General features: G+C 42.8%; 1 protein-coding gene across 1 annotated transcript in view; it reads right to left on the minus strand.

Annotated features, from left to right (window-relative positions):
• MICAL2 (microtubule associated monooxygenase, calponin and LIM domain containing 2) overlaps positions 1-17,250 on the minus strand; it is a 255,246-nt gene that overhangs the window by 58,611 nt on the left and 179,385 nt on the right. Inside the window, exon 27 of the mRNA XM_053245068.1 lies at positions 10,361-10,438. Coding sequence (XP_053101043.1) covers positions 10,361-10,438 — 78 coding nt within the window. The remainder of the gene's footprint in view (positions 1-10,360; positions 10,439-17,250) is intronic.

Raw genomic sequence — 17,250 nt, forward strand, 5'->3', positions numbered from 1 at the left:
GTGTTATAAAGCAACACATTTCTAGACCTAAGAGATCTAAACTGGTATACCATGCAAGTTCAAAAGCACCCCTACATGCCTAAATGGTCTGTACATTTGTGATCTAAGATAAGTGAGTACAAAGCAGCCCAGGACCCCTCTATGCAGAGAGACTACTGAGTCATCCAGAAAGTGGAGGCAGTTGATAGGACTCCAAGCCACAACCCATAGGAATGCATTTCAATTATAAAACATTTTATTTCATGTGTTAATGCTGTTCTGTGAGCCACCCAGAGAACAATTTGTATGGAGCAGCTACCAGTGATGTTCCAGTGAGCAGGTTGCTTGACATATGGCTATTGACCATTATGAGGAAACCTTTCTACATTAAGTAGCTGCGTGAAAGCTCCTTTTCATCCTGACTCTATTTACAAAGTTCCCTCTTTAAGATTCCACAGAATTATGGACAGCTATCCATAATTACAAAATATGTTATTATTCTTTTCCTTTTCTTATGCTGCTGTGAGTCTGTTTAAAACATTTTCAGTTAGTTCTCCAAGTACATTTCAGTCTAATTCATCATCATCAACAACATCATCAACATCATCCCCCCTCAAGTTAAACTCACCATCTGATCTGACTAGGGCTATGTCCTAAATCCTACCATCTAGAATGCACATGTCCTACATTTCACGCATATGATTTTCACTCTGCTGTGCTGTTAGCAGGAAAAATAGAGGGAACCAGGGGCGTATCTAGAGTGAGGCAGGCAGGGCACGTGCTCCAGGCACCACTTGAAGGGGGGCACTATTTGTTGAAATTAAATTTTTTTTTAAATGGCCATCGAAAACAAAACAGCCACTGCACATGCTCAAATGGAGGCCCTAGGGCATGCCAGGCAGAGACCATTTGAGCATGCATGGTGGCCATTTTGTTTTCAGCAGCCATATATATATATATATATATAGAGAGAGAGAGAGAGAGAGAGAGAGAGAGAGAGAGAGAGAGAGAGAGAGATATGGCTACCGCACATGCTCAAATGGTCCCTGCAGGGCCCTAGAGGCCAGCTGGGGGAGGGGGATTGCAGACCCCCCCATGGCTTTTAGGATGCCCCCTGAAGGGGCTACAGGTAAAATAAAATTTTCTAAAATTTAATATAATATAAGTCACTGTACATATATTTAGTTTGGCATTATGTATAGAGAATCAGGGCTTGTAAATACTGAGCTGAAGCTTATGAGCTAGGATTGTATTCATTTGTTCTTATTTTGCTTCTTGTGATAAGTGAGTTAAATGTGATGTCTTAATAATATGGCTATTAATGGTGAGTTTGTCTTTGAATCAGTGTGAAATCCTTAGTATTAAGGCCACTGGGAGTTCCTTGCTCTCTTTCTCTCATTTTAACTGTCTTTCTGAAATACTAGAATATATTTCAAGCAGTGACAGACTTTACTCTGTATATCCTTTAATTACTTTCAGAGTATCTGAGAAAACTCAAATTCTCCATTTATTTTTAAAACTTATATAATAGTGATGCTACAATGCATAGTAGAGAATTAGACATTAGTTTTCCAAGTACACCTCCACATAGTATTTGGATATTTCATGAGCCCCAGCATACTGAAATTTGTAGTTTTCCAGCATTTTTTGGTCTGGCTACGTCCACTGCTAAATAGTTTTTGAAATATTAAAAGATTAACGAGCTTGACTTGTATTGTTCAGCTGTTATTATGGTAAAGTTATCTGAAAGATGGGTGTCAGATTTTTGGACAGGGGGCACAATCAGTGCTTACCCTAGGCGCTATTTTCCCAAGCTACACCTCTGGAGGGAACACACAGGCCTAAAAGCCAACTGCTCTTTATTGTTACACTCAGGATTTGCAGAAGCTCCACCCAACAGCTCCAGCTCCCTAAAGACTACAGGAGCTTCAGTGGAACAAAAAACACAGAGCCCCCCTGGCATACATCATACCCCTCCCCGACTTAGGAACCCTTTCACAGGATGGTCTCTGAAGTCTACTGGTGGGTGTAGAAGGTCCAGGGGACTGCACCTCAGCAATTGCAACAGGTAAGGAACAACTATCACTTTCATCCCTTGCTGGCTCTGGTAATTCCATAGTGCATGTGGCAGACACATCAGCTCCAGATTGCTCCAAGGAAGATGCCTCTGATGAGCCCATTGGTGCCAACTTACTCTGGGAAGAATACCTTCTCAGTGCCACACTGGTCCATCTGCACATTGACACCTGTACAACACAGGTCCAGTCACCTCAATGATAGTGGAAGGAACGCACCTTGGTCTAGATCCATAGTTACCTGCAAAAATCTGTTCATGTGGCAAAAATGAATGGAGAGTAGGTGCTGTTTATCTAAGTCCTCAGTTAAATCAGGATGGAGACATTCAAGGCAAGTTTTTAGATGTGGGCCCATAAGTAACTCAGCAGGGCTGATTCCTGTTGTTGATCAAGGAGTAATACACTGAGCAATCAGAAAGACGTGTTGGCCTGCCTCCTCCAACAATTCACTTCAGGGCATCCTTCGTTGCCTGGCCATTTCCTTGGGAATGACAAGGTGCAAATGGGACAGCCCAGATAAGGTTTCTGTCCTTCAGCTCAGCTGAATGCAGACCCAGTGTCCAAGACAACCATGTCAGGCAATCCATAGGTTGCAAATAAATGGTGCAGTGCTATAATAGTTGCAGTAAATGTTTGTGAGGGCACTAAGAGGGCATTAATTTGACATCACTTTGCTTGTAAGAAGAATGTGTGAACAATGAAGAGATCATTGGCTTGGCAAAAACTAATAAGTCATTCTCCTGCTTCATTTCTGTTTCCTAGGCCATACAGTCCAACTGTGTTTTCCTCTTTACCATTTCCAACTTTGGCATCCCAGTCTCCAACCACCAGCAGCACATCTTGCTTGCATGTTCTGTCAATTTCAGACTCAACTAGAGAATAATTTAAGTCGTTCAAAAGCTGCAAACATGAAATATCTGCCCATAAAGGCATTAATTAATTGTGAGGGCATTAATTTCACAAGCTAGCAAAATAATGCTCAGGATCATCCAACATAGATTAGAGCCCTACGTGGAAAGGGAAATGCCGGATGTCCAAGCTGGTTTCAGAAAAAGATGAAGAACAAGAGACATCATTGCCGATGCATGCTAGATAATTAAGAAAGCCAAAGAATACCAAAAAGAAGTCAACATGTGCTTTATTGACTACAGAAAAACCTTTGATTGTGTCAACCATGTCAAGTTGTTGAATGTCCTTTGGAAAATGGGTGTCCCAGAACATCTCATTATTCTCATGAGAAACCTATACACATGACAGAAAGCCACAGTCCAGACAGAACATGGTGAAACAGACTGGTTCCAGATAGACAAAGGAGTAAGACAAGGCTGTACACTTTCTCCATATTTATTCATTTATATGCTGAACATATGCTGAGAGAAGCTGGATTGGAAGAGGATGAGCGTGTTTTTAAAGCTGGAGGAAGAAACATCAATAACCTGCACTACGCAGATGACACCACTCTGATATCTGAGAATGTGGATGATCTGCAAGCTCTAAGGAGCACAGTGAAAAAATGGGACTACCATTAAATGTAAAGAAGACTAAACTAATGACAACAGGTACACCAACCAGCCTCAGAATTGATAATCAACACATTGAAGTGGTGAATAGCTTCTGCCTTTTAGGATCGACCATTAACAATAAAGGATACAGTAGTCAAGAAATACACCGCAGACTAGCACTTGGTAGGGTTGCAATGAAAGCCTTGGAAAGGATATTTAGATGCTGTGACATGTCTACACCTACAAAGATTAGAATCGTTCAGACAATGGTTTTCCCTGTGACACTCGATGGATGTGAAAGCTGGACTTTGAAGAAGCAAGATAGAAAAAGAATTGAGATTTTTGAACTTTGGTGCTGGAGAAGACTTTTGAGGATACCATGGACAGCCAGGAAAACAAACGAATGAATCATAGAACAAATCAATCCAGAATTTTCACTCGAGGAACAAATGACCAGGCTCAAACTATCATACTTTGGGCATATTATGTGAAAACTCATCTCCCTCGAGAAGTCCATAATGCTGAGAAAAGTGGAAGGAAAGAGAAGAGGATGACGACCAACAACCAAGTGGATGGACTCGATTACAACAGCAATGAACGCACCACTGAGAAAACTTAAAGGCCAAGTTGAAGACAGATCATCCAGGAGAGAATCTGCTTATGGGGCTGCTAAGAGCTGACACTGACTTGACATCAATTAATCAAATCAATCAAATTCTTGTGGCAGTTCCTCAACTGGCCAACCCTTCCACACCCAGTTTAACACACAAGCCAGTTTGGTATTCCAAAATGGATTAATTCATTAATTATGCAATTTGATCAACCTGAAGGGGTGGGTCAGGGAGGGCTTCCAGCATAAAAAAACTTTCATTGGTGGTGGCACAGCAATATCCCGAGACTGAAGTGGCAGCCGACTCAGAGCTTCAGTATAAGCTATTGTTCTTCCTGGCTTGCAGACAAGTGTATAAGTATAAGCATTGAGTAAAAGACTCCAGGGCTACATATGAGGTGACAGTACAAAGGGCATAGGCTTGTAATTAGAGAAGATTCCCAAAAGAGGCTTGCGATTAGTATGAATTTCAAAGGCATGGCCATAGAGATAATTGTGGAACTTCTTGTCTCCTGCAATAATAGCAAGGGCTTCTCTGCCAATTTGTGCAAATTTCCTTTCAATGGAAGACATAATCCTAGACTAGTAAGCAGCAGGTGCCTCTGTGCTGTCTGGCAAACTGTAGAAAAGCACAGCTCCAAAACTATAAGGTGCAGCATCAGTGGTAAGGAATAGTGGTTTCTTTTCATCATGATGTATAAGCACAGGATTAGAAGTCTATAATTTCTTGACATTCCAGAAAGCATCCTCTTGCTGTCGAGTCCAGCACCAAGGAAAGCTTTTTCCCAGTAAACGATGAAGTGGCTCAGCAATAGTAGCCTTTTGTTGAAGGAAGACATGGTAAAAATTGAGTAGCCCTAAGAGGGCTTAAAGCTCCTGCTTTGATTTTGGAGTAGGTGCATCATGGATTGCATGTACCTTATCTAGGGTGGGATGAATACCAAAAACATCAATACAGTATGATGCAGAAATTCCTGAAGTCGACTAGCAAGTTCCTCCTCTGTTGATCCAGTAATCAGTACATCATCAAAATATTGCACAACACCTTTAATTCTGGAAAGCACTACACACTGCACAAAGCTAATTCTAGAAAGCAGAGACTCCATTAAGTGTTGGAACAATCCAGGGGCCACAAAGATTCAAAACTGGAGACACTTAACTCTGAATGTCCCACAGTGAGTGATGATTGTTTGGACATCTGCTATAGGATTATCAACAGTCAGTTGCTGGTACGCTTGAGACAGATCAAGTATGGCAAAAACGTTTCCCCCAGCAAGAACAGCAAGCAGTTGATTGACTGCAGGCACTGGATATGGGTGCCTTATTTACAGTGCACTTATAATCTCCACACAGTCTCTCCTTTCCATTAGGTTTCAGTACTGGAGCAATTGGTGTAGCCCACTGGGTCTCTGTAACTGGTTCAAGAACTCCTTGTTTGATACGGTGTTCAAGCTCTTCCTCAATTTTTTCATGTAGAGGGGAAAAACATTTTTGGCTTTTATTCAAATTGGTGCAACAGATGGATCCAAATGGAATGACAATGGCTTTTCTTTTTAAGCTCCCAGTTCCTCACAATATACATTGGGAAATCTGTTAATCACTTCTGCTAGCTGACCAGTAGTAATGATGTGAATTCCTTGGACACTGATTCCTAGTAGTGAGAACCAGTTCTGCCATAGGAGGTTTTTGTGCCCTTCTTTTTTGCGCCTCACTTTGCAACAATGAGGGAAAGCTTCCCTTGGTAGGAGCCATACTGTACATCCATATTGCAGCTTCCAGAAAGATCAACCTTGTGTTCACTGTAATCATGGAGAATACATGAACTTGGGAGGAGGTAGCGCTAGCACTGCCATTTTGCAGGCTCCCAGAAGCCTCTCTGCTTTACGTCTGGGACTACAGGCTGGGACTATACTCTTAACATGCTCAGGAGCCTCATGGGATCATGGGCTCCCCATTTGTTGGTATATGGAGACAGGTCACTTAGCAGGCAGTGAGACTATCACCCCCAGGTTTACCAGCTACCAAGCAAATTGAAAGGGGATTAGCCTTGTGCCTTTCCATGGAGAGGAGAGCTGGTCTTGTGGTAGCAAGCAGGACTTGTCCCCTTAGCTAAGCAGGGTCCACCATGGTTGCATATGAATGGGAGACTAGAAGTGTGAGCACTGTAAGATATTCCCCTCAGGGGATGGAGCCGCTCTGGGAAGAGCAGAAAGTTCCAAGTTCCCTCCCTGGCTTCTCCAAGATAGGGCTGAGAGAGATTCCTGCCTGCAACATTGGAGAGGGAGTCATAAGAGTCATAAGAATAGCATACTTCAGGGGAGAGTCATAAGAGTCATAAGAATAGCATACTTCAGGGGAGAGATTCAGAGTATAGGTGCTTATATGATAATGCCAGAAGTCTCCGAGCCAAGATTGGTTAACTGGAGTGCTTGGTTGCTAACGCAGAAATAGATATAGTGGGCATAACAGAAACATGGTGGAACAGTGAGAACCAGTGGGACACAGTCATCCCTGGGTATAAACTCTACAGAAAGGAAAGGGAGGGGCGCATTGGAGGTGGAGTAGCACTGTATGTTAAAGAAGGGATAGAATCTAACAAGCTTGAAAACCTAGGTGGACTGGATTCCTCCACAGAAACCCTGTGGGTGACTATACAAGGCTGGAAAGGGAACGTGCTACTGGGGATGTGCTATCGCCCTCCGGATCAAAACGCCAACAGTGAGTAGGAGTTGCAGGAAGAAATCAGGGAGGCATCAAGGAGAGGCAGGGCTGTAATTATGGGTGACTTCCCATAGTCAAATTACCCACATAGACTGGGTAAATTCACAGTCAGGTCAGGACAAAGAGGTCAAATTTCTAGATACACTAAATGACTGTGCCCTAGAACAGTTGGTCATGGAACCAACCAGAGAGAAGGCGACCTTGGACCTAATTCTGAGTGACACCCAGGACCTGGTGCGTGACGTCAGTGTCATCGACCCTTTAGGGAACAGTGACCAGAGTGCCATCACATTCAGCATACATGAGGGGAGAGAATCACCAAGGATGTCTAACACGGACATTTTGAATTTCAGAAGAGGAAACTTCTCCAAAATGAGGAGTACGGTGAAAAGAAAGCTGAAAGGGAAATCCAGGAGAGTCACTTCGCTCCAGAGTGCATGGAGTTTACTCAAAACCACAATACTAGAAGCCCAGTTAGATTGTATACCCAAAAGGAGGAAAGGCACCACTAAGTCCAGGAGGATGCCAGCATGGCTCACGGGTACCATCAGAGAAGCCATAAAAGGGAAGAAGACTTCCTTCCGAAATTGGAAGGCCTGTCCAAATGAAGAGAACAGAAAGGAACACAAACTCTGGCAAAAGAAATGCAAGGTGACAATAAGGGAGGCAAAAAGAGAGTTTGAGGAACATTTAGCCAAATGTATCAAGGGGAATAACAAAAACTTCTTTAAGTACATCAGAAGCAAGAAACCTGTCAGGGAGGTGGTTGGGCCATTAGACAATGACGGAGTGAAAGGGATTATTAAGGAGGATATGGAGGTTGCAGAGAAGCTAAATGAGTTCTTTGCATCTGTCTTCACGGCAGAGGATATTGAGCATATACCTGTTCCTGAACAAGGCTTTTTAGGGATGGAGGCTAGAGAGCTGAATCAGATAGTAGTGACAAGAGAAGATGTACTAAACTGTCTGGAAAAACTGAAACCTAACAAATCACCAGGGCTGGATGGCATCCATCCAAGAGTCCTCAAAGAACTCAAACGTGAAATTGCCGAACTCCTTGATACAATTTTCAACTTATCCCTGAAATCGGGCTCTGTACCAGAGGACTGGAGAGTAGCAAATGTAACACCAATTTTCAAAAAGGGACGCGGGCAATTTGGGAAATTACAGGCCAGTTAGCCTAACGTATGTTCCAGGCAAATGGATGGAAAACATCCTCAAGGATACAATTGTAAAGCACCTAGAAGAACAGGCCCTGCTGGGAGTAAGCCAGCATGCTTCTGCAAAGGTAAATCTTGCCTCACCAACCTTTTGGACTTCTTTGAGGGTGTCAACGAGTGTGTGGATCAAGGTGATCCAGTTGACATAGTATACCTGGACTTCCAAAAAGCTATTGACAAAGTTCCTTATCAACGACTCCTGAGGAAACTTAGCAGTCATGGGATAAGGGGACAGATACATGTGTGGATTGCTAACTGGCTGAAAGACAGGAAACAGAGGGTAGGTATAAATGGAGAGTTTTCACGATGGAGGGAAGTAAGAAGTGGAGTCCCCCAGGGATCTGTACTGGGACCGGTGCTTTTTAATTTATTCATAGATGATCTAGAAGCAGGGGTAAGTAGCGAGGTGGCCAAATTCGCAGATGATACCAAACTCTTCCGGGTAGTGAAATCCAAAACGGATTGTGAGCAGCTCCAAAAGGATCTCTCCAAACTGGGGGAGTGGGCGACAAAATGGCAAATGCAGTTCAATGTTAGCAAGTGTAAAGTGATGCACATTGGGACGAAAAACCCCAACTTCAAGTATATGCTGATGGGATCTGAGCTGTCAGTGACGGACCAGGAGAGGGATCTTGGGGTTGTGGTGGACAGCTCATTGAAAGTGTCGACTCAATGTGCGGCAGCTGTGAAAAAGGTCAATTCCATGCTAGGGATCATTAGAAAGGGGATTGAAAATAAAACGGCTAATATTATAATGCCCTTATACAAAACTATGGTGCAGCCACACTTGGAGTACTGTGTACAGTTCTGGTCACCACATCTTAAAAAAGACATTGTTGAACTGGAAAAGGTGCAGAAGAGGGCAACCAAGATGATCAGGGGCCTAGAGCACCTTTATTATGAGGCAAGACTACAACACCTGGGGCTTTTTAGCTTAGAAAAAAGATGACTGCGGGGAGACCTGATAAGAGGTCTACAAAATCATGCATGGTTTGGAGAATTTGGAGAGAGAGAAATTCTTTTCCCTCTCACATAACACTAGAACCAGGAGTCACTCCATGAAATTGATTGCCAGGAGGTCTAGGGCCAACAAACGGAAGTACTTTTTCATACAACGCGTGATCCACTTGTGGAACTCTCTGCCAAAGGATGTAGTGACAGCCAACAACCTGGATGGCTTTAAGAGGGGTTTGGATAACTTCATGGAGGAGAGGTCCATCAATGGCTACTAGTCAGAGGGCTGTGGGCCACCTCCTGTCTCAAAAGGCAGGATGGCTCTGAGAACCAGTTGCAGGGGAGAAATGGCAGGAGAGAGGGCATGCCCTCAACTCCTGCTTGTGGCTTCTAGCAGCATCTGGTGGGCCACTGTGTGAAACAGGATGCTGGACTAGATGGGCCTTGGGCCTGATCCAGCAGGGCTGTTCTTATGAGGCCGCTGCCAGTCTGTGAAGACAATACTGAGCCTGATAGAGCAATGTTCTGACTCAGTATATGGCAGCTTCCTATGTTCATATGTTAGGAATGTCCAAGCAGACCCAGAGTTAACTTTCGAATTAACTTCACTTCAAGGTCTCTCTGTCCACAGATTGACCCTTTTACTTCCCTTTCCTCTCCAACGTTCTCCTTAAGAGAAAGTTAAATGGGCAGGAACATTTAACTAGTATTTATTTTCATAACTGCTGCTAGTGGCAGTGAAAATATAATCTTTTGTTTTTAAAGTAAGAGAGCTGGCGATTGGGCCATGCCCCCTTTGCACATGACGTCACACACAACAGGGGCTCCAGCTGCCCTTTTCATTGGTGTCCCAGGTTCTTTGAACCCTTGTCTGCCATCCTCTAGAAGATCCATATGTTGCCTCTACCCAGCACAGTCTAAAGACTAGTTTATACTTCATAATTATATGTTGCCTGTCACACATTTGAAACCACACAGAGAAAAAGCTGCTTAGAGGTAGATTTGGAACACAGAAACAAATAAAGGCTTATGTGCCCCCCCCCACCGCCATCCTGCTTCCTTGCTGTCAAAGTATTACTTTAAAAAATTAAAGCTATTTTTAAAAAATCTTAAAGTTCTAAATTTGCAATTTCTTTGCCAAACATGTAGCCCCACAGCTGAAAAGCTTGAACAGAAACAGGAGATTTTAAAGTGTTGCTGAGTCCTATGCTATGAACTTGAATTAAATAGTTATTTGGTGAATAATGCAATAAGATTAGTATATTACAGTTGGGAAACACTATAGATTCTAAATCTTACTTGGCTGAATCTTTTTCTTCCAATTCTGGTATTTTTTCAATGTAGAAGAGTCTCGAAGACTATTGGCTCGCTGCAGAGCTGGAGAGAGAGAAAGTGGGGGTGGGGGGTAAAAGAAGAAACAAGAAACTTGATAAATGGTCAGCTAGAAAAGACAAGTCTTTAAAAATAAGGATCCCCAGTCTTTCACGGCAGGAATATGCAAATTTGCAAATTTTGTACACTGCCTAGAGATTTATTATTCATTCATTTGATTTATATACTGCCCTTCCAAAATGGCTCAGGGTGGTTTACAACAGAATAAAACCAATTAAACCAAGCTAATAATTAGAATCAAAACTATAAAAACAGAATAAAACCAATTAAATAATCAAATAGCTAAAAACCCTAGAAAACCAGAGCAACCATTTAAAACAATTTAAAACAATTTAAAGACCCTAAAAGGCCAAGGTTTACATATCAGGCGGTATAAAAATAGGATAAATATATAAATAAACTGCATGCCCCTTTTGCTTACTCTTTTGACTCCACCCCCTGATCTCTTGCGCAACACAACACCCAAGCCTGACAAACCTACTTCCAAGGCAAAACACACGGAAAATACTTAGTCAAAGAATCCCTGAATGACAGAACGGTTAACACATCAGAATAATAAAAAGCTGGCTTGTACCAAGTTAGACCCTTGGTCTGCAGTTCAGGAGTGAGTGACTTGCAGTGGCTTTCCTGGATTTCAGGCAGGAGTCTTTCGCACCTAGAGGCGCTGCCAGGGATTGAAACTGGGACTTTCTCCATGCAAAGCAGAGGCTCGACCACTGAAAGCTGCCTTTTGGGCCATTTTAACACGACACCAGGAACATTTGTTGTATTGCTTAGAGAACATACACTCACCTTTAAAAATGCTCAGGGGCACTTTGAGTATGGTGAAAATGCCCTCATGATAAACCGAGTTCACAGTTGCACGTTTCACAGTTTACCTTTTGCAACACGGATTTACAACAGGGCTCTTCAAGAGCCTTTCGGAGTGTGTGTGTTTGTGTGTGGGCAGATTAATATTTAAAGCGCCTGTTAGCCACTAGAGGGCAACGTTCACCAACTAGTGTTTCCATAGAAACAGCATTTCTCAGCTACATGCCAATTGTGATCACACATTACATTATTAACTTGTGCAGGCTCCTACATCACAAGCGCTTATTTGTGCACTGCTGTTAATATAGCTCTTACTGTTTCTTTTGAATGTGGGCTTTTACATAAAAGAGAGAGAAAATGTACCATTTGTCTTTTGTGGTAGAAGTTATTTATCACTAGGAGCATTCCCATGGGAATAAATAGAACACAACAAACATAATTCTCACCAACTTGCCGGGGGGGGGGGGAGGCGGGCTAGTCACATGGCTCAGACCAAACAACAAACAGAATATGGAAGTGTATGGGAGTGCAGGTTTGACACAGATATGAAGCCAATGAGCAGGGCGAGTGAGTAAACAAAAAACAAAAAAAACGTGGGGAGAGAGCACATGAGATTCCATGTGATGCTGTAGATGAGAATAAAGAGTTTTGAGATAAGCAATAGTGAAGCTGTTGGGATCAAACTTGCAACATAAACTTCTTTCCAAGATAGTTTGGCAATTGTTTGAACAGAACAAAGCATGGGAAAGGGAAAACCTATTGCTACCCATGTGGGTGTCCTTCAGCTGGGTGCCACTTCAGTTCATTGTTGAACTTCACAAGACAATCTTTATTCCAAGAGCAACTTAATGCATCCAAGATTCTTTGCCTGGGGTATTTGGATTAAAATATTGCTATTTTATCCAGTTTTTTGTTCTGCCCATTTATCTTGTAATGTGCTGTCAAAACAGGAAACCAAATTAAGCCCCACCTGACATTCCTCTGAACAATTTCACTTCAAAGGTAATAGTATCTCGAATCCTGTGGTGGCAGAGTGAGGACAGGTCAAGTGGAAAAATTCAGGCATTTTGAAACAAAACAAGGTTCCATTACGATGAAAGCGAGATCTATTCAGAATTTTGTTAATATTATTTTGTTTAATGTTTTACATTATAGATATGAACATTCAAGCACATGTACGATTGTGAAGTTCCGTTATATTCACAGATGTTAAAGTGTGCTCCATAATGACGTTCGTCACTCTCTCTTCCTCTAGAGTACTCTCAGATCTTGGTTTCATATCCAGGTTTGTTCACTTGTGTGATATTTTGGCAAAACAGGAAACTGCCATTTGTTACAAACTATAAACAAGGTCTAATGCATGGAGTGGCCAACCCTAGATTCTCCAGCTCTTGTTGGACTACAGCTCCCATCATCCCCACCTGCAATTGCCATTGGGGTGATGGGAGTTGTAGTCCAACAACAGCTAGAGAGTCTCAGGTTGGCCACTCCTGCCCTAATAGCACATGAAGGCGGAAGGAAGCGGAAGAGGGAATGTGAAAGCCTGAGGTTCACACCTGCTTATGCATATAACAACAAATCATTGTTGTTGTGACTTCAACTGGCTAATGTGTCTCTTCATTATTTGTTTTCTACTTGATATTCTAGAAGCTCAGATAATTGGTAAGATAATCACAGTGTCTTCACATTCACAACACCTCTTTGGAGAGAACTGCACAACTCCTCCATCCTGGATTTGCAAAACAACCCCATCCACCCAAACCATTCCCCCTCTTAATATTTATGACCTTTTATGAGAATAACTTCATCTGACTTAATACATGTTGATAAATGCATCAGTTTTCACTAATTTGGGTTCTTTATTTATTCAATGTATATACAATTTTTTAACCTTCAAACTCAAAGTGGTAGAACAGAAAGACATTGTTTCAGCTTACCTGCTTTCCGGTTTGACACACACACCTACTTTACAATCTCCCACTGAGCTGATTCTTCAGTTCCCCCCTTGTCCAGGTTTTGCACTCTCTTGAAATTTTTAAAGAATATTTTACATATCTGGAATATGCAAATATGACATATTTCTTTTAACTCCTAAGCCTGTTTCTCAAATACAAAGTGTCTGGTTATGTATTGTTATGGCTGAAGTCTAAGGAATCTTTAATAAGCTGTTAATTAGTCTAGCATACTGAAATTATGCTTCTTTAGAGAAATTTAATAGTTGGTACTTGTTCTGAATGTTTTGTATGGGAAACTGAGCGGTGAGCTGGAAGCACCTTGCAAGGGGCAGGGCCTGGGGATCTGATGGGAGGAAACGGATCTGCTGCTTGGTAGGTGTGCACATTCTGGTTTCCTCCCATTTATGCGGAACTTGTAAATAATGCAAATGTTACTAAAATCCCATAAATATCCAGTGCTCTCTCATCCAAAGGAAACAAACATACAACCCAGGCTTCCTTGGCCAGGGATGAGGTTGACAGTGGGGATGAGTCCAGTGAGGAAGCCGCACTGGCTACTTGTGGACCCCCAGGGTTTCAAACCTAGTCCCCTCACCACAGCCAGAAGATAAGAAGAGCCCCTGGTGGCACAGTGGTAAAACTGCTGCCCTGTAACCAGAAGGTTACAAGTTCGATCCTGACCAGGGGCTCAAGGTTGACTCAGCCTTCCATCCTTCCGAGGTCGGTAAAATGAGTACCCAGAATGTTGGGGGCAATATGCTAAATCATTGTAAACCGCTTAGAGAGCTCCGGCTATAAAGCGGTATATAAATGTAAGTGCTAAGTGCTATAACCTGTGCCCTTATCCTCTGATCCAAGGGAATCTCATTACAGTAGACTCACACACACACACACCGATGCTGTCAGAACTAACACCTACAAAACCAGACAATTGTCCTCTAAGCCTGACAGATTTCACCACAAAGGCAGGTGCTGGAACCAAAGCCAGCAACCAGCAGGCAGACCTACTTAAAGTCAGATGCAGGCACTCACTGAAACAACCTCTAGTATGCTTGTGGTAGATGTCCTGCATACAGCCCTGCAGTGATCTGTCTCAGTCTTGAACCCTGCTCTGGACTCTATCCAGGGTCCTGATCTCCTGCTCATCTCCCTACCTAACTTGGAGACAAACTACCTGCCTACAAAGTCTCCTGTGACTCTGACCCCATGATGTAGCAGACATCCCCAGAACAGGATAGCACTTGAATAGTGCTACTCTGGAACCTCCTACAGCTCAGAAAAGTGCAAAGTGTTGATATACTGTCAACAGGATACAATGCATGAATCATGCAACATGGTGACAATAATGTATTTTGCTGTTAACCACTGTAACAAAGAATTGCCACTGTGAACTCAGCCTTATATTAGATATTGTTTCTGAAACAGAAGGTATGAACTGCATTTTAGTGTCCGCAATATGAGCGTCTTAAGTTCCTTCATTCATTGAATACTAGTGTGCTGCCCACAGATTGAGAGCGTCATTTTACAGGAAGTGGCTGGTGTTCTCTGTTTACACAGTGACTCTGGGAAGACAGATGAGTCATAGCCCTCTGGCTACCAGAGGTTTACCTACCATGATATCACAATGGGGCAAGCACAATCTTGAGCCAAACAACTGACTGCTAAGGGGGATTTGAAAAAAAAGTGGAATGGAGTCCCAGGGTTCATGAGCAATGTTTGTTAACAAAGTCATATCATTGTTGCCTGGACACCAGTAACTTTTGAATTAAGTAGATGATTTGCAATATGGAGCATCAAAAGGATATTTGTTTAGTCACAAAAAATCTTATCCTGGAAAGAATTAATATTTATCTTAAACCAGCAAATTATCTCTGTGAATTGGGAGTCCCCAGTAGAGGTGTGCCTGAATAGTTTTTTGTGATTTGATTCAACCTCTAATTGAATCACAAAAATTTGAATTGATTTGTCTCACCAGCTGGTTTGACGAATCAAATTGAAAATTTGCACAAAATTTGAGATATTTGACTTATAACGCCACTATTCCCTATGGATATGGCCTAGGGTTGGGTGGTAGGGCAGGATGGGTTGGGCATGAATCAAATGATTCATGAACCAAAGTGGGTTGGGTGGTAGGCATGATGGGTACTACCTACCACCCAACCCACAAAAGAAACAGGCAAACAGGCATTTTTTTTTAACTTTCCCCCCAAATCCTAGGGGGGGGGGTTAGGTTTAAGAACAATTAAAAAATTGCCCACAATTAAAAATTTTTGTGGGTTGGGTAGTAGGTAGCACCCATCATGCCATATCACCCAACCCACTTTGGTGTCCCTAGGATGTACCCATGGGGAACAATGGGGTGTTTCAAGTTCTCGACTGTTCCCTATGACTGAGACAAGCAGAAATGCACAAATTATGTAACCCTGTCTTGAAAAACACTGCAGAACAGAAACACACAATCTTTCTCAACACAGAAAAACACATTTTGCCAAATACACAGTCCGAAGATGGCCAAAAATAATCACTGACCCAGAATCCACTGCCAGCAACAGGGCCTGCACTGCACTAACACCATTGTCACAAGTTGCTCTCTCACCCACAATTATGACTCCTCAATTCAGCATTGCAACAGTTGTCACAACACAGCAGCACCCTTAGCAGCCAGCAAGCATAGGCATGGGCTCAACGACAGCAATTGTCTTCAGCCACATTTTGACTCAGTGAATACACCTTGCAATGTAGATTGCAGAGCAGACCAAAGTGAAGCACAAATTATTCTCAAGGCTAGACATGAAGCTCATCACAGCAGTTACCAAGAAATCTCTCCCTCCCTCCCTCCCTCCCTCCCTCTCTCTCTCTCTCTCTCTCTCTCTCTCACACACACACACACACACGGAGGGAGAGAGCGAGCTGAGCTGCCACTGTCTATTTCTTGCCACAACGCCATCTCAAACAGACCAAACTACAACTCAAGGAAGGAAGGAAGGCACCCAAGTTCTGCCTTTGTCAATTTGAGATACAGTAAACCAGATAGTTAGAGCAGCAACCAATAGCACAGCATTATACTCAGTGCTGAAAAAAGAAAAGGAACCACAAAACCAACTATTCCTTCATCCTTTCCTGATGGAAGGATTTTCTCTGCCTCCCAGTCTCTTTGAATACATTTTTGAATTCCCTCCTTTTTTGTCCCCCCTTTGTTAATCTGGGATCCAGCAAAACAATTATAGCAGCAATAGTAGCACAATATATACTCAGTAAAAGTAAAGTGTGCCATCGAGTCAGTGTCGACTCCAGGCAACCACAGAGCCCTGTGGTTGTATTTGGTAGAATACAGGAGGAGTTTACCATTGCCATCTCCTGCGCAGTATGAGATGATGCCTTTCAGCATCTTCCTGTATCGCTGCTGCCCAATATAGGTGTTTCCCATAGTCTGGGAAAGGTGATTCCCATAGGTGTTTCCCATAGTCTGGGAAACATACCAGTGGGGGTTCGAACTGGCAACCTCTGGCTTGCTAGTCAAGTCATTTCCCCGCTGCACCATTAGGTGCTTGTATATACTCAGTGCTGAGAATACCGAGAATAAAAAAAACTACAAAAGCAAACCTCTCTTTCTCCTGTCCTGATGTATCCTCTTCTTCATAAGATCTCTCTCTCTCTCTCTCTCTCTCTCTCTGCCTCCCAGTTCCCTTGAATACATTTTGAAATTCTCTCCAAAAGTGTTCCCCGCTAACACACCCCAGCCAATGGAGGAACAGTTGCCCATGCCAACACTTTATCTGAATGACATCAAGCCAACCAAGAAGCAAGGAGATCTCAAGCCAATCGGAAGCCAATGTGAGAAAACCAAATCAGCAAGGGGGGAAAGCCTGCCAAAATTGCCACTCGAATCATGTGAATCGATTTGCACCAAATTGGGGCGGATTTGCATCAACCTCTAATCAGCCCCTTCATTTAAGGTGTGATTCAATTCACGGGAGAATCCGTGAATTGAATTGTACATCCCTAGTCCCGAGGCATCTCAGTGCTTTTTCC

This window comes from Hemicordylus capensis, chromosome 1 (assembly GCF_027244095.1).
Source record: "Hemicordylus capensis ecotype Gifberg chromosome 1, rHemCap1.1.pri, whole genome shotgun sequence".
Lineage (NCBI taxonomy): Eukaryota > Metazoa > Chordata > Lepidosauria > Squamata > Cordylidae > Hemicordylus > Hemicordylus capensis.